General features: G+C 40.2%; 1 protein-coding gene across 6 annotated transcripts in view; it reads right to left on the reverse strand.

The window, feature by feature from the left end:
* CEP152 (centrosomal protein 152) overlaps positions 1-17,546 on the reverse strand; it is a 134,121-nt gene extending 116,575 nt beyond the window's left edge. For 3 of the 6 annotated variants that reach the window (XR_012330097.1, XM_019929164.3, XM_033851649.2), the window contains exons 1-2: positions 17,372-17,546; positions 11,115-11,208 (exon numbers count right to left, since the gene is read on the reverse strand). Coding sequence is in view for 5 of the 6 variants with exons in the window: in XM_019929164.3 (XP_019784723.2) it covers positions 11,115-11,201 (87 nt within the window). In the remaining variant the exon portion in view is untranslated. Of the gene's footprint in view, positions 1-11,114; positions 11,209-12,616; positions 12,730-17,371 lie in introns of those variants that run through there. The other 3 variants (XM_033851653.2, XM_033851651.2, XM_033851650.2) reach the window with 2 other exon arrangements.

Consider the following 17,546-nt stretch of genomic DNA (forward strand, 5'->3'; position numbering starts at 1 on the left):
GTATTATCTTGATAAGCACAGATTACTAAGTACTTCTGCCCCAAACCACCAGCTCCAAAATACATACTTACATACATAATTTTACCATCTAGAACCAAGCAATAATCCCAGAGCTACTTCTGGTGACACTGCAGAAAGTACAGGTACGCGCCAGCAAACTATGAGATCCCAAGTGATACTCAGCCTTAAACTGTGGCTTTATCAGTAACTTTGAAGCTTACAGCAACTGCAGTGACAACAACTATATGCCTGTAATATTCAATGATGAAATTGCAAAGGATAGTAACTTTAGGTGAAAAATATTTTGCAAAATCATATTGTTACATTATGAATGAGTTAGTGAAAAAACTTTTGAAGTCCTCTTCTCTGGGTCAGCTTTACAAGTAGAAGTTTGCCTAGAGTACTTTGGATGAGGTCTACTTAGTAGGTGTCCTTCTTGTTACATCAGCAGTTCTCAAAGTAACGTGCTCCAAGAAGTTGTGAGGAAAGTGAGTGATATGAATATTAATTACTATGATACTATATCTCCATGGTATTCTCACCCTTCCTCACCTGCACCCTAATTTGCTCTGTTTACTGTGGAGGAGATGGAGTTTCCGGTGAAACACTGGGTGAGGCTGTGGGTTATGCATTTCTTTGCTATGCCTTGGAACACAGTGGTCAAGTTTTTACCAATAGACCATTTAGAACTGCAGCGATTTAGAAATGATTATAGTGCCTTACTTTTCTGCAAAATTCTTGGAGGTTGTCTCAAAATGTGGGTCTATCTGTAGTGGTCTGTGGCTTGAGATTCCACTGGTCTATATGTCCTCTGAATACTGAATCACTTTACTAAATCCTTTCCCTTTCCGAAGATTAAATGCATTCTCCATTTACTCTTCAATGCAAACAATGGAGGGAATAGAAACGCAATGCAGATCATCACTGCAGAGCTGCTAATTAGGATGGCATGGAGGTTGGCATTTGACTATGGCTTATTCACTGACTTATGGGCAAGTGTGGACAACACCCCAGCTGATCCCAAAGCACCCAAATCGAACAGTTTGGTAAAGCATATTGTATTAGCAACTGGCCATTCACACTAGACGGTCAAAGTCAGGATTATTCTGCCATTTACAGAGAGGGGATCTCACAAATCCTTAGCAGGGTAGCCTATGAGTCAGAAACGGCCTGCTTGGCCAGCTCTACAGCACATCCTTGTGATGCAAGCATTCCACCTACATAAAGGAATTAAATACAAAGCGATTCATTAAGTAGAGAAAGCAGTGTGTATTAGCCTACTACTAACACTAAATCCACCTGGCAATCCCAAAGCTACCAACCAGGCAGGCATGAAAAGACCGTTCTTTTCTTTAACCACTTAAGGTTGTAAACTATTCTGTTCTCGTAGGGTCAGGGAGACTGAGGAAGTGGAAAAGGCTTCTGGATATGAAAACGAACTTAGGTGTGATCAGCCAATTTATTATTTTAACTTGCTTTGACAAAATATACATACAGCTGAACTTTCATGAATAGTTCTGAACTTTACTGCTGAAACTCTCTAACCTCTGACCTCACTTCTTCCCTTGTAGCAATTTTTTTTAAAAAAGGTAAAAGTACTTTTTACTAACATGAAACAATTTTTGTTAATATGACCCATAATCATCACATCAGAGTCAAGTTAGCTAAATATTCTTTTCTTCCACTCTGCTAGAAACACTCATTCTTAGATACTTCACCTCTTAAGAGCACCTTTTACTCTGGAAATTCCCTACCCTACCCCAGCACATAATCTACCAAGAAGTGATCCCACTGGCTATCGTCCATAGCAGCGGGCCCCAGCCCGCTTTGGCACCAGGGACTGGTTTTATGGAAGACAATTTTTCCATGGAGCGGGTGGTGGCGGGGAGTGGTCCAGGTGGTAATGTGGGTGATGGGGGATGATGGGGAGTGGCAGATGAAGCTTCGTCTGCTCTTCCGCTGCTCACCTCCTGCTGTACAGCCCGGTTCCTAACAGGCCATGGACCAGTACCAGCCCACAGCCTGGGGATTGAGGACCCCTGTTCTATATCATCTAGAATTTACTGCCTCCTTAACTAATACCCCCTTTAAAACTTTCACCACACAACACACCTGGCAGTACGTTCTAATACCCTACCCATCTTTTCCAATGAAAAAAATCACCTGTCAGATTATGTTTTCTCCTTCTTTAAAATCTACTATAGTAACAACTTAAACTGATCCTCTCAAAAATCCCAGTAGCTAAATTACAGTGAACTACCCAAAAGCCATCAAGGTAGTGAAAACCTCATGCTGTAAGTTCACAAAGTAACAGAAAATCCTCTCGCCCCACCCTTGCCACCAACAATTGTTGGTGAAGGCCCCTGTCAAAATCCAGAAACCCTGGAAAGGGTCACAAACTCCAGTGCCCTCAATGACTTGGCAGAGAATTTACAAGAATGAAGCTGGCAGGTCCAAGTGCACAAGCCCATGTCAGGAGGGGGTGGGGGGCGGGAGGGACTGTGGCCAGCTCGGACGGGAGAGCCACTGCCCAGCTCCAGCCCACTTGCTGCCATGTGCAGACACACGCCACATGTGGCCCAGGCTTAGGATGTTTCAAGACAGATCAGAAATTCTGGATTACTACATGAAATTTTCTAATCTTTAAATACAGATTCAATTTTTTAAAAACACTGTGCAACGAAACACTACATGTCTATGGACAAAATCCACTCAGAGACAGATGCCAGCTTTCTGTCTCTACCCTAACTCTACTGCCAGCCACGTGGGCAACTGACGTTACTTTTTGCTTCCTATTAATACAAATGGTCCACGGGGACTCTTAAAAAGAATTACTTTACATATTAGAAAATGGGTCATATGATGGAAGCAAACTAAGTGTGCATCGACAGATGAATGGATAAAGATGGGATGTATGTACACAATGGAATATTCCTAAGCCATAAAAAAGAATGAAATAATGCCGTTTGCAACAACATGGATGGACCTAGAGATTATCATACTAAGTGAAGTAAGTCAGACAGACAAAGACAAATATCATATGACATCACTTATATGTGGAATCTAGAAAAATGATACAAAGGAACTTATTTACAAAACGGAAATAGACTCACGGACATAGAAAACAAACTTATGGGAGGAGGAACCAAGATGGCGGAGTAGAAGGACGTGCTCTCACTCCCCCTTGCGAGAACACCAGAATCACAACTAGCTGCTGGACAATCATCTACAGGAAGACACTGGAATTCACCAAAAAAAGATACCCCACATACAAAGACAAAGGAGAAACCACACTGAGATGGTAGGAGGGGCGCAATCACAGTAAAATCAAATCCCATAACTGCTGGGTGGGTGACTCACAGACTAGCGAACACTTATACCACAGAAGTCCACCCACTAGAGAGAAGGTTCTGAGCCCCACGTCAGGCTTCCCAACCTGGGGGTCTGGCAACAGGAGGAGGAATTCCTAGAGAATCAGACTTTGAAGGTTAGTGGGAACTGACTGCAGGACTTCGACAGGACTGGGGAAAACAGAGACTCCACTCTTGGAGGGAACACACAAAGTAGTGTGCACATCGGGACCCAGGGGAAGGAGCAGTGACCCCAGGGGAGACTGAACCAGACTACCTGCTAGTGTTGGAGGGTCTCCTGCAGAGGCAGGGGGTGGCTCTGTTTCACCATGGGGACAAGGACACTGGCAGCAGAAGTTCTGGGAAGTACTCCTTGGTGTGAGCCCTCCCAGAGTCTGTCATTAGCCCCACCAAAGAGCCCAAGTAGGCTCCAGTGTTGGGCAGCCTCAGGCAAAACAACCAAGAGGGAGGGAACCGAGCACCACCCATCAACAGTCAAGTGGATTAATGTCTTACTGAGCTCTGCCCACCAGAGCAACAGTCAGCTCTACCCACCACCAGTCCCTCCCATCAAGCCCCTTAGATAGCCTCATCCACCAGAGGGCAGACAGCAGAAGCAAGAAGAACTACAGTCTTGCAGCCTGTGGAATAAAAACCACATTCACAGAAAGATAGACAAGATGAAAAGGCAGAGGGCTATATACCAGATGAAGGAACAAGATAAAACCCCAGAAAAACAACTAAATGAAGTGGAGATAGGCAACCTTCCAGAAAAAGAATTCAGAATAATGATAGTGAAGATGATCCAGGACCTCGGAAAAAGAAAGGAGGGAAAGATCGAGAAGATGCAAGAAATATTTAACAAAGACCTAGAAGAATTAAAGAACAAACAAGCACAGACGAACAATACAATAACTGAAATGAAAACTACACTAGAAGTAATCAACAGCAGAATAACTGAGGCAGAAGGATGGATAAGTGACCTGGAAGACAGAATGGTGGAATTCACTGCTGCGGAACAGAATAAAGAAAAAAGAATGAAAAGAAATGAAGACAGCCTAAGAGACCTCTGGGACAACATTAAATGCAACAACATTTGCATTATAGGGGTCCCAGAAGGAGAAGAGAGAGACGAACAGAGAAACTACTTGAAGAGATTATAGTCGAAAACTTCCCTAACATGGGAAAGGAAATGGCCACCCAAGTCCAGGAAGCGCAGGGAGTCCCATACAGGATAAAACCAAGGTGAAACACGCCGAGACACAGACTAATCAAATTGGCAAAAATTAAAGACAAATTATTGAAAGCAGCAAGGGAAAAATGACAAATAACATATAAGGGAACTCCCATAAGGTTAACAGCTGATTTCTCAGCAGAAACTCTACAAGCCAGAAGGGAGTGGCATGATATACTTAAAGTGATGAAAGGGAAGAACCTACAACCAAGATTACTCTACCTGGCAAGGATCTCATTCAGATTCAATGGAGAAATCAAAAGCTTTACAGACAAGCAAAAGCTAAGAGAATTCAGCACCACCAAACCAGCTCTACAACAAATGCTAAAAGGAACTTCTCTAAGTGGGAAACACAAGAGAAGAAAAGGACCTACAAAAACAAACCCAAAACAACTAAGAAAATGGTCACAGGAACATACATATCAATAATTACATTAAAGGTGAATGGATTAAATGCTCCAACCAAAAGACACAGGCTTGCTGAATGGATACAAAAACAAGTATTATGCTGTCTACAAGAGACCCACTTCAGACCTAGGGACACATACAGACTGAAAGTGAGGGGATGGAGAAAGATATTCCATGCAAATGGAAATCAAAAGAAAGCTGGAGTAGCTATACTCATATCAGATAAAATAGACTTTAAAATAAAGAATGTTACAAGAGACAAGGAAGGACACTACATAATGATCAAGGGATCGATCCAAGAAGAAGATATAACAATTATAAATATATATGCACCCAACAGAGGAGCACCTCTGTTGTGCTAACAGCTATAAAAGAGGAAATCGGCAGTAACACAATAATAGTGGGGGACTTTAACACGTCACTTACAGCAATGGACAGATCATCCAAAATGAAAATACATAAGGAAACAGAACCTTTAAATGACACAATAGACCAGATAGATTTAATTGATATTTATAGGACATTCCATCCAAAAACAGCAGATTGCACTTTCTTCTCAAGTGTGCACTGAACATTGTCCAGGATAGACCACACCTTGGGTCACAAATCAACCCTCAGTAAATTTAAGAAAATTGAAATCATATCAAACACCTTTTCTGACCACAATGCTATGAGATTAGAAATCAATTACAGGGCAAAAAACGTAAAAAACACAAACACATGGAGGCTAAGCAATACATTACTAAATAACCAGGAGATGAATGAAGAAATCAAAGAGGAAATCAAAAACTACCTAGAGACAAATGACAATGAAAACACGACGACCCAAAACCTATGGGACGCAGCAAAAGCAGTTCTAAGAGAGAAGTTTATAGCTATACAAGCCTACCTCAAGAAACAAGAAAAATCTCAAGTAAACAATCTAACTTTACACCTAAGGGAACTAGAGAAAGAAGAACAAACAAAACACAAGATAGCAGAATGAAATCATAAAGATCAGAGCAGAAAAAAATGAAATAGAAACAAAGAAAACAATAGCAAAGATCAATAAAACTAAAAGCTGGTTCTTTGAGAAGATAAACAAAATTGATAAACCATTAGCCACACTCATCAAGAGGGAGAGGACTCAAATCAATAAAATTAGAAATGATAAAGGAGAAGTTACAACAGACACCGCAGAAATACAAAGCATCCTAAGAGACTACTACAAGCAACGCTATGCCAATAAAATGGACAAGCTGGAAGAAATGGACAAATTCTTAGAAAGGTATAACCTTCCAAGACTGAACAACGAGGAAACAGAAAATATGAACAGACCAATCACAAGTAATGAAATTGAAACTGTGATTAAAAATCTTCCAACAAACAAAAGTCCAGGACCAGATGGCTTCACAGGTGAACTCTATCAAACATCTAGAGAAGAGCTAACACCCATCCTTCTCAAACTCTCCCAAAAAATTGCACAGGAAGGAAAACTCCCAAACTCATTCTATGAGGCCACCATCACCCTGATACCAAAAACATACAAAGACACTATAAAAAAAGAAAATTACAGACCAATATCACTGATGAATATAGATGCAAAAATCCTCAACAAAATACTAGCAAACAGAATCCAACAACACATTAAAAGGATCATACACCACGAGCAAGTGGGATTTATCCCAGGGATGCAAGGATTCTTCAGTATATGCAAATCAATCAATGTGATACACCATATTAACAAATAGAAGAATAAAAACCATATGATCATCTCAATAGATGCAGAAAAAGCTTTTGACAAAATTCAACACCCATTTATGATAAAAAGTCTCCAGAAAGTGGGCATAGAGGGAACCTACCTCAACATAATAAAGGCCATATATGACAAACCCACAGCAAACATCATTCTCAATGGTGAAAAACTGAAAGCATTTCCTCTAAGATCAGGAAAAAGACAAGGATGTCCACTTTCACCACTATCATTCAACATAGTTTTGGAAGTGCTAGCTATGGCAATCAGAGAAGAAAAAGGAAAAAAAGGAATACGAATTGGAAAAGAAGAAGTAAAACTGTCATTCTTCGCAGATGACATGATACTATACATAGAGAATCCTAAAGATGCCACCAGAAAACTACTAGAGCTAATCTATGAATTTGGTAAAGTAGCAGGATACAAAATTAATGCACAGAAATCTCTGGCATTCCTATATACTAATGATGAAAAATCTGAAAGAGAAATTATGGAAACATTCCCATTTACCATTGCAACAAAAAGAATAAAATACCTAGGAATAAACCTACCTAGAGAGACAAAAGACCTGTATGCAGAAAACTATAAGACACTGATGAAAGAAATTAAAGATGATACCAACAGATGGAGAGATATACCATGTTCTTGGATTGGAAGATTCAATATTGTGAAAATGACTATACTACCCAAAGCAATCTACAGATTCAATGCAATCCCTATCAAATTACCATTGGCATTTTTTATGGAACTAGAACAAATCATCTTAAAATTTTTATGGAGACACAAAGACTCTGAATAGCAAAAGCAGTCTTGAGGGAAAAAAACAGAGCTGGAGGAATCAGACTCCCTGACTTCAGACTATACTACAAAGCTACAGTAATCAAGACAATATGGTACTGACACAAAAACAGAAACACAGATCAATGCAACAAGATAGAAAGCCCAGAGATAAACCCACGCACCTATGGTCAACTAATCTATGACAATGGAGGCAAGGACATACAATAGAGAAAAGACAGTCTCTTCAATATATGGTGCTGGGAACACTGGACAGCTACGTGTAAAAGAATGAAAATAGAACACTCCCTAACACCATACACAAAAATAAACTCAAAATATATTAAAGACCTAAATGTAAGACCGGACACTATAAAACTCTTAGAGGAAAACATAGGAAGAACACTCTTTGACATAAATCACAGCAAGATCTTTTTTGATCCACCTCCTAGAGTAATGGAAATAAAAACAAAAACAAACAAATGGGACCTAATGAAACTTCAAAGCTTTTACACAGCTAAGGAAACCATAAACAAGGCAAAAAGACAACCCTCAGAATGGGAAAAAATATTTGCAAACGAAACAAAGGATTAATCTCCAAAATATATAAACAGCTCATGCAGCTCAATATTAAAGAAACAAACAACCCAATCCAAGAATTGGCAGAAGACCTAAATAGACATTTCTCCAAAGAAGACATACAGATGGCCAAGAAGCACACGGAAAGCTGCTCAACATCACTAATTATTAGAGAAGTGCAATCAAAACTAAAATGAGGTATCACCTCACACCTGTTAGAATGGACATCATCAGAAAATCTACAAACAACAATTGCTGGAGAGGGTGCGGAGAAAAGGGAACCCTCTTGCTCTGTTGGTAGGAATGTAAATTGATACAGCCACTATGGAAAACAGTATGAAGGTTCCTTAAAAACCTAAAATAGAATTACCATATGATCCAGCAATCCCACTACTGGGTATATACCCAGAGAAAACCATAATTCACAAAGACACATGCACCCCAATGTTCACTGCAGCACTATTTACAATAGCCAGGTCATGGAAGCAACCTAAATGCCCATCGACAGAGGAATGGATAAAGAAGTTGAGGTACATATATACAATGGAATATTACTCAGCCATAAAAAGGAACGAAATTGAGTCATTTGTTGAGATGTGGACGGATCTAGAAACTGTCATACAGAGTGAAGTTAGTCAGAAAAACAAATATCGTATATTAACGCACATATGTGGAACCTAGAAAAGTGGTACAGATGAACCGGTTTGCAGGGCAGGAGTTGAGACCGAGATGTAGAGAACAAATGTATGGACACCAAGGGGTGAAAACCGTGGTGGGGTGGGAATGGTGGTGTGATGAATTGGGTGATTGGGATTGACATGTATACACTGATGTGTATAAAATTGATGACTAATAAGAACCTGCAGTATAAAAAAACAAACAAACCAAAAAAACAACTAATACTAAACTTTCTTTGGGTTATTTGTATGGAAATATGTTAATATAAATGTTTCAGACATTACATAAAACTTCTAAAAATCTTAAATGTTCTGGTATAATGTTATAAGTCATAATTCTAGTTATTACTTTACAATGTATATCTCAGAAATAACTAAATTTCTTTGTCAATTGCATTATTATGAACTTTCATCAAATCTTTAACTGTGGTCATTTTTTAGTCGTTTGTCATTTACAGACAGTTCTGGGTGTACTCTGATGCTTTTGCAAATATGTTCCTATAAAAGGGTTTCATCTTCAAGGAATTCATGGAAAAGACTCTGACAAGTACAGGTTTCTGGTAACTGACTATACTGCTGAACTGAATGAATAAGCATTTTCAGAACTGTAATGGAAAACTGATGAACTCATAAAAGTGCTAACAAAAGATCAAGATAAAAAAAATTAATTACATGGGACTGAGTGAACTGATGAGGATGATAACTTTTGTGACTTTCTGTTTGAATAAAAAAAAAAATCCCACAAGGACTCAGAGGCAAAAAATATACAAATCAATTTTCACTGCAAAGTAAAGGAGCTGTTACAGTGGAGGATTCCTGGACTGAATATCAATATTATGACATAGTATGAGTGTGTTTCGTGTTTGGTATTTGCAATCGTTGCTTTTGTTGTGGTCATCCATTTACAAGGCTTGGTGTCAGTCTATTTATCTCTTGTAAAAATAAAATACAGTGTGTGTGTGTGAGAGAAAAAAAAAAAAGAAGCCACCCAGAATTGGCCTAAAAATAAAGAAAGAAAGAAAGAGAACTTATGGTTACCAATGGGGAAAGGGGGGAGGGATAAATTAGGAGTTTGGGATTAACACATATACACTACTATATAAAATCGACAACCAACAAGGACCTACTGTGTAACACATGGAACTATACTCAATATCTTGTAATAACCTATAATGGAAAAGAACCTAAAAAAGAATATATATATATATATATATATATATATATATATATAAAAAACTGAATCTCTTTGCTGTACAACTGAAATGAACACAACATTGTAAGTCAACTATATTTCACTAAAAAATTTTAAAAACACCTGAAAAAACAAATGGGTCACAGCAACATTCAGTGCAAAAGCAGCCTGTTATCGCAGTCAATCAAGAAATCTGACTCAAACTAAAAACAATCATAACAAGCAAGTTGATTCCCACCAGCTGCTACTATTACTACTGGGCCAAGGATTTCGTTACACACACACACACACACACACACACACACACACAAATGATCTCCTCCTTACTCCTTTTCTCCTGTAATCTCGTTGCACAACACAGCATTCAGGAAGATCTTTCAAATATACGGTCAGATAGCACTTCCCTGCTTAAAATCCTCCACTGGCTTCCCACTGCCCCTAGGATAAAATACAAACACCCTCCCTTGACGCGCCGTGACCGGGCCCAGACCACCTCTTCCCCGCCTCCACCACTCACCCCTCGCTCACACAGTCCCGATACCACAGCCTTCTGGCTGCTTCACAGATATGCAGGGTCTGCTGCCTACTTCCAGGCTTTACACTGGTTGTGTCCGAGCCTAGGGCATCCTTCCCGGGCTTCTGTGAGGCTGCTCCCTCTCGTGAGTCAAGGCTCAGCTCGAACATTTCCTCCTCCGAGAGGTCTTCCCTCACCAGTTCCTGGCTGGTTGCCTTATCACCTTACCCTGTCTCCCTGTTGTTTGTCAGTGCTAAATCAGCCCTCACACAGATTGCTTTACTCGCCCGTTATTTTGTTCACCGGCGGCCCCCACGCGGATGCAGGCTACCCGAAGCAAGGGAACCTGCTGGGCTCGCCCATGCGAGTAGGCCTCTGCCCCAAGACCGACCGCTACCTCCTAAATGAAAAGCGCTTCAGCAATCTAACCATCTATCTAGGGCGTCGTACACAGTTATGTTTCATTCTTGTCCAAAAGAAGGAAGCATTCCACTCATCTACCTTTCAAAAGTCCAGATGCTGATCAAGTTTTGGGGCTTTGGGAATAAAAAGAACCATAAATCCTTCAAAATGACACAAAATGATGTAATTTTGGTCAGGATATAAAATTGTTTAAGATTGGGTTTAGAATTCCTTTTCTGAATAACTTACCTCTTTCTCCCTTTCATAGTCTTCTTTGTCATATTCTTCGTCTTCATTTTGCGTCTGCAGTGCCACACTGCCGAAGTCTAGTGACATGGTCCTCCTGCGGGAACAGAAAGATGTTTGGTTTCTAAATAGCCCAGAAAATCTCCCCAGACCAAACTACATAAGAGATGCCATACACAAAAAGACAGGAGCAGCTGGGGAGAAGATAGATGTAACTAACGTATGACAAATGGTTAGTATTCCAACTATAAAGAAAGTTCTTACAAATTAATCATGATTCACAGAAAATAGCTGTTATGACAGAAATTCATGAAAATGAGAAAATGCCCAAAGCTAATAAACCTACAACTAGACCTTTCTAGTGGTCTGGAAAGAATAACTCAAACAGTAAGATTTTTGTCCACACACAAAAATAAGATAATAATAATGAACCAGGAATATGCCAAAACATACAAATTTTAAGAATACGCTCAAAGTTTCTAATTTGATGTATTAAAGATGGCACAGGTAGCATCCTCCACAACTTGCTTCATCTTCTGAATATCACAAATCCAAACGTCATGTTTTTCAGAAAGAGAGCCACTAAATCCTGAGTTAATGATTGCTCCCCAAAAAACATTTACAATCCAGTAAACTCCACAGAGCACACAACAAAAATATGTGTTAGGACGTTCCTGGTGGTGCAGTGGTTAAGAATCCGCCTGCCAATGCAGGGGACACAAGTTCAAGCCCTGGTCCAGGAATATCCCACATGCTGCTAAACAACTAAGCCCATGCGCCACAGCTACTGAGCCTGTGCTCTAGAGCCCACAAGCCACAACTACTGGGCCTGCATGCCACAACTACTGAAGCCCGTGCACCTAGAGCCCGTGCTCTGCAACAAGAGAAGCCATCAGAATGAGAAGCCCGCGCACCACAACGAAGAGTAGCTCCCGCTCGCTGCAACTAGAGAAAGCCCTCACACAGTAACGAAGATCCAACACAGCCAAAAATAAATTTAAAATATATATATATATGGATATGTGTTAAATGTCCTGCTCTTAAGCTTGATAAAATCAAGTTCTAGCAAAAAAATACTCAGGAAAAACAGAAGTGAAGGATGTGAAGCTATGACACTGTCCCAAAGCAGCAGCAAGACTTCCCTGGAGAATGGTCACTGCTGTGGCAGAAGCAGCAGCAGGAAATGGGTTTTCAAGTACTTACGGTCAAAAGACTGCTGATGATTTGAATTATGCTTAGGGACCCTGACACTACACAGAAACTACCCAGAATTTCAAAACTCTGAACAATCCTGACAAAAAAGTAGGCAAGCATCATCAATTACACAGCCTAATGCTGTCCTCTATTCAGCCCACTCTTGTGCATGCCAAAGAAATGCACTTTGATGTGAGGCTGGGCCACAGATCATACACTCACTTTTCAGGCTCTAAAATGTCATTAAACTGGAAGTGGAATGAGAAGCATACACCTGGCAATCCAAACATATTTTACCATAAAGAACTTACCTCCCTCGTGTTGACAGTAGAGAACTAACATCACAAACTTTTATGTAAGCCAATAGCTCTATATCAAAAGATATTCCTCTTCATCAGCTCTAAGGTGCCCTTGATGGTATGACACAGTTCTGGTCTGTACCACTAAGAAAAAGATGTGGCCAATTAAATCATGACATATCATTAACTTTAAAATGCAGCCTCTTTGTAGATGTTAAAATGTGAAAAGAAGGGAGCTCCCAGGCGGTCCAGTGGTTAGAACTTGGCGCTTTCACTGCCGTGACCTGGGTTCAATCCCTAGTCGGGGAATTAAGATCCTGCCAGCCACACGGAGCGGCAAAAAACAAAAGTGAAAAGAAAATGTGCACATTATAATAGATGAAATATGGTATTACAGATTAACACAAATATGAATTTCAATGCTGAAAATCCCCATAAGTTTTAGTTTGTTTTACAAGGACTGTTTCTCGGCCAAACTCTAATTTGCAGTCCACCTTCTTTATCCCTCCCCTCTCTGATCGCTCCCTACACCCAACCCATCCCTTTTAATTCTATGAATTCAGACTCCTCACATCAATGAAACCCTTCCAGCCTCTGCTTCTTAGACCAGACCTGCTCCTTTCTATTCTTGTGCCAGGGCTACATGGAGGAAGGGACACACGCACTCCTTCACTGAGAGGTGAAATAGAGAGGCTTGGGGACTCTAAACCTTGTCTCCACCCAGCAGCTACAAGAAACCTCCTGTATACCAGCATAAGATGGATACCTGAATATGGTAAAGAGCCTACGATGTAGCTGAAATGGTGAGGGAAAAACAGTAACACAAGCTCATGTCTCTAGGGTTTTTTCACTACTTCAAGTGAACATCAAGTCTATAGAATCTATAGATTATGAAAATACAAGCCCATGTAAATGCTTGCTCCTGAAAAGAAAGGCAATTAAGCTGGACCTTAAAGATATCCCTGAATTCTCCAGGCAGAAATAATCTTTCCTGCTTCTAATTCTTATGACATTTTCCACCTTTCCCTGAATTTTATAGTTAAAGCCAGAATAGGGAATTTGGGTTAATTTCCCTTTTATTAAGTAAAAGGAGGGAGGGTTGTTTTTTTTTTTCCCAACACTTCACCAATCTGCCATCCATCAATTCCTGTTGAATACTGAAAAAGAACATTAAGATTTACAAGAGCTTATTGCTAAATACAGTTATTTTAAATAAAGAACTACTTTTTCTCAGATAGAGAATAATGAATTCTACAAGGTGTTTTCATTTTTTTTTAATAAAGTCTAGTTTTCTCTTTTTTTGGCTGCACAGCATGCAGGATCTTAGTTCCCAAACCAGGGATTGAAGCCAGGCCCTTAGCAGTGAAAGTGCGGAGTCTTAACCACTGGACCGCCAGGGAATTCCCTATTTTCATTTTTATGTGAAGAAAATGTAAAAGACAAAACTATCTTTTTTTTGAATGGCATTTTAAATCCAAACCATGTCATTAAAGAAGAAATCTGAAAATATCTGAAAGAACAAACTCTCTCCACTGGGAGGAAAGGGTACACATTAGCTTTCCTTCTGAAAAGTGCAAATTACCAGAGACCATAAGAAATTATTTTAGGCATTAAGGGAAATTTGATAAACTTACTGTGGCTTAAAAAACAAAGAGGGAGACTAAAAAGGTAATTAGTATTTAACTAAAATTTAAAATAAAAGCTAATGCTTTTCTTCTGCTTATTAATCGCTACTGATTACTGCTATCAGAGACTTTACTATAATATTCAGAACAATAAAACAGGCTGCTTAAATTTAAAAGAAAAAACTAGCAAGATAATAAACCCAGAAGCCATAAAGGAAAAACTTGACGGAAACTTATACACACATACAAAAAGAAACTGTATATGGCCAAAACAATCATTAGCAAGTCAAATATTATGTATAAAAAAAAAAATCATCAAAGGGTAAAATAATAATGAGAAAGAGACTTGCAAAACACAAGAGAAAGTCCCAATATACAATTCTCACAAAGAAATGAGAAAAAGATAATTCAATTTAAAATGGGCAACTGATACATTTCATTAAAAAAAAAAGAAATGCAAATGCTCAACGAACTTGAAAAGATGCTTAATCTCACAAAGAATTCAAAGCGCCATTTAAACAATGAAATATGATTTTCAACCACTAAATTAAAAAAAAACACATGATAATAGCTAGTGGTGGCTATTTTTTTTTAATTATTTTATTTATTTCTGGCTGCATTGGGTCTTTGTTGCTGCATGCGGGCTTTTCTCTAGTTGCTGGCTACTCTTCGTTGTGGTGCGCGGGCTTACTGCTGTGGCTTCTCTTGTTGCGGAGCACCGGCTCTAGGCACACGGGCTTCAGTAGTTGTGGCATGCAAGCTCAGTAGTTGTGGCTCGTAGGCTCTAGAGCGCAGGCTCAGTAGTTGTGGCACAGGGGCTTAGTTGCTCCACGGCATGTGGGATCTTCCCGGACCAGGGCTCGAACCCGTGTCTCCTGCATTGGCAGCCGTATTCTTAACCACTGGGCCACCAGGGAAGCCCTAGTGGTGGCTATTTTATAGGAAACAGGCATCCTCATGAATTGCTGATGAAAGTATGAATTGGGAAAACCATCTTGAGAACTGTCAATATTAATATATTGAAAAAGAACATTTTCCCTAGTAAAAGTACTTTTGAATAAATTGGCAATACTGAGTCACTAGTAAAAATAATGAAATATCTCTATATATATTGACTATTTAAAAAATCAAGATGCAGAATAAGTGTACAGTATGCTTTTTTTTTTTAATAGCAAGATGGTTAATACTTTCTTCCTAGATAGATAACTTTTTCTGAACCTACTTACAAGGCTATGTTCTGTCATATGTCCCACTCATTACTCGTTTTGTTGTCGCTGGTTATGTTTTCTTTGCCCTCCTTGCAATGAGAAAGACCAATGTGTGTTTAATTGGCCAAAACATTAGAAAGCAAAAGTAGCATTGTTTTTGCCTCATCTAATAGCCTATAAGCACTCTGGGGGCAGAATTTAAATGTATCTCCCCCACCCTTTGCACACAGCAATATTTGTTGAATAAATATAATACATTCATGTTGCTCTCTACAGATTTATTATTTCAATAAAAATTTTACTGAGCACCTACTGTGGGCCAGGTTATAGCCTATATGTATCTAAGACATGCTACCAGCCATGAGAAGCTTACAGTCCCTTAGGGAAACAATGATACGAATTAATAGTTAAATGATACCTTGTAATACATTCTGTAATAGAGGAAAGTACAAAGTACAAATTAACTATGCTAAGAAGAAAATAAGGCTGAAAGAAGTTTCACGGAAAGACTTTAGAAATAGATCTTAAAGGACACAATATGGCTGTTAAGTGGTTAAGAATGAGGGCACTCATTCAGACAACCTGGGCTCAGTTCTGGCTCTCCTGCTTAACAGCTGTGTAAACTTGCACAACTGTTTCCATTTCTTCATTAATAAAATGGGGGTAAAAAACAGTACCTGCACCAAAGATTGGTTACGAGGATTCACAAGACTAATGTACATGAAGCGCTTAGCACTGTGTACCAATCAATACATCTTAGTTCTGTTTTTATCATGACATGTTACTCATGAATAGAAGTCTGCCGGCTACAAAAGAGTTTAAAGGAATAAACAGCATTCAGTATATCTGAGAAAAGGTGAATATGCAGTGTGTGGGAAACTTTCCTTCAAATACTGCAATCTTTTCTAGGATGAAAATGCTACTTTCTTCAAGATGCCCTCCCCCCATGAAATTAGTCATTCTTTGGTACTTTCAGGCTATATTTCTTATACTTTTCTTATAGCTTCAATTTCAGCCTCTCATTTAGTTGAGTGCATTCACATCTAGGAGGTGCATATAAATTGTCATGCATTGTGAAGGATAAGGTGAAATTCAGCTTAAATCACACTCAAGTTCATGACTGTAAGACAGAAAAGGCTAAGTGCCACAAAAGCGTCTTTAAGCGCCCTGAGAGTTAGGAAATTCTACTTACTTGCTTACATGCTAGCTTCCTTTCTAGAATGGAAATAGCCAGAGCACACTAGCCTGTTTCAGACTTGCAATACCAGGCTTAGGAAGCCTATTTATTCATTTAACAATTACTTGCCAAGCACTGTTCAAGATTACAAAGTTCATCAGGATTTGGTGAAGGGAAAGAAACACACATAAAAACAAAGGATGACAATAATCTGTGATCAGTGCTAATGACAGCAGCTTGGACAAATACATTCAGGGTGCCCAGAGGATGCAGCAAGCAGGCAACCACAGGTTGAACGAAGATAAACCCAGGGCCCTACCAAGGAACTCCGTTTGGCGTCAACTATGGCACAGCAAACAGGTACCCAAGCTGCACGGAGCCCAGGAGGCCTGGGGCTGCTGGCTTGGGCTGCCAGCGTTACATGCACTCCGTCAACACACGTGTACAGAGCACCCACTGTGAGCCTGGCATGGCGCCAGGGTGACCACGGCGGGGGGCCCCGGGGTCGGGTCTCAGCGTTACCCTAGCGGCCTGGAGGAGGCGAAGAGGGCTTCCCAGACGTCACTTCTAAGTAGGATCTTGGGGTCTGGATGACACTTCAAAGTCAAAGGCGGAGCCCCGCCACCCGCAGTCAGTCCCCCACCGCGGGATTTGGGGAGGGGACGGGTCAGTCCTCCGGGAAGCCTCAGCCAGAATCCCAAGGACCCCGCACCTCCTCCTATCCCAGCCCCAAGCCCAGCCAAGAAGCGAAACTCACCGGAGGCCACGGATGCTGTCACAGCGGAGACACCCTAGCTCCCGCCGAAAGCCAACTTCTAGCAAACCCCTTACCCAGGCTCCAACCCGCTAGCTCCGTCCTAGTCACAACTGAACCCACGGAACCCCGAGGCCATTGAGGAGCAGCCGACCCCCTCAATCGCTGGTTAGAAGCG

This window comes from Tursiops truncatus, chromosome 2, assembly GCF_011762595.2.
Source record: "Tursiops truncatus isolate mTurTru1 chromosome 2, mTurTru1.mat.Y, whole genome shotgun sequence".
NCBI lineage: Eukaryota > Metazoa > Chordata > Mammalia > Artiodactyla > Delphinidae > Tursiops > Tursiops truncatus.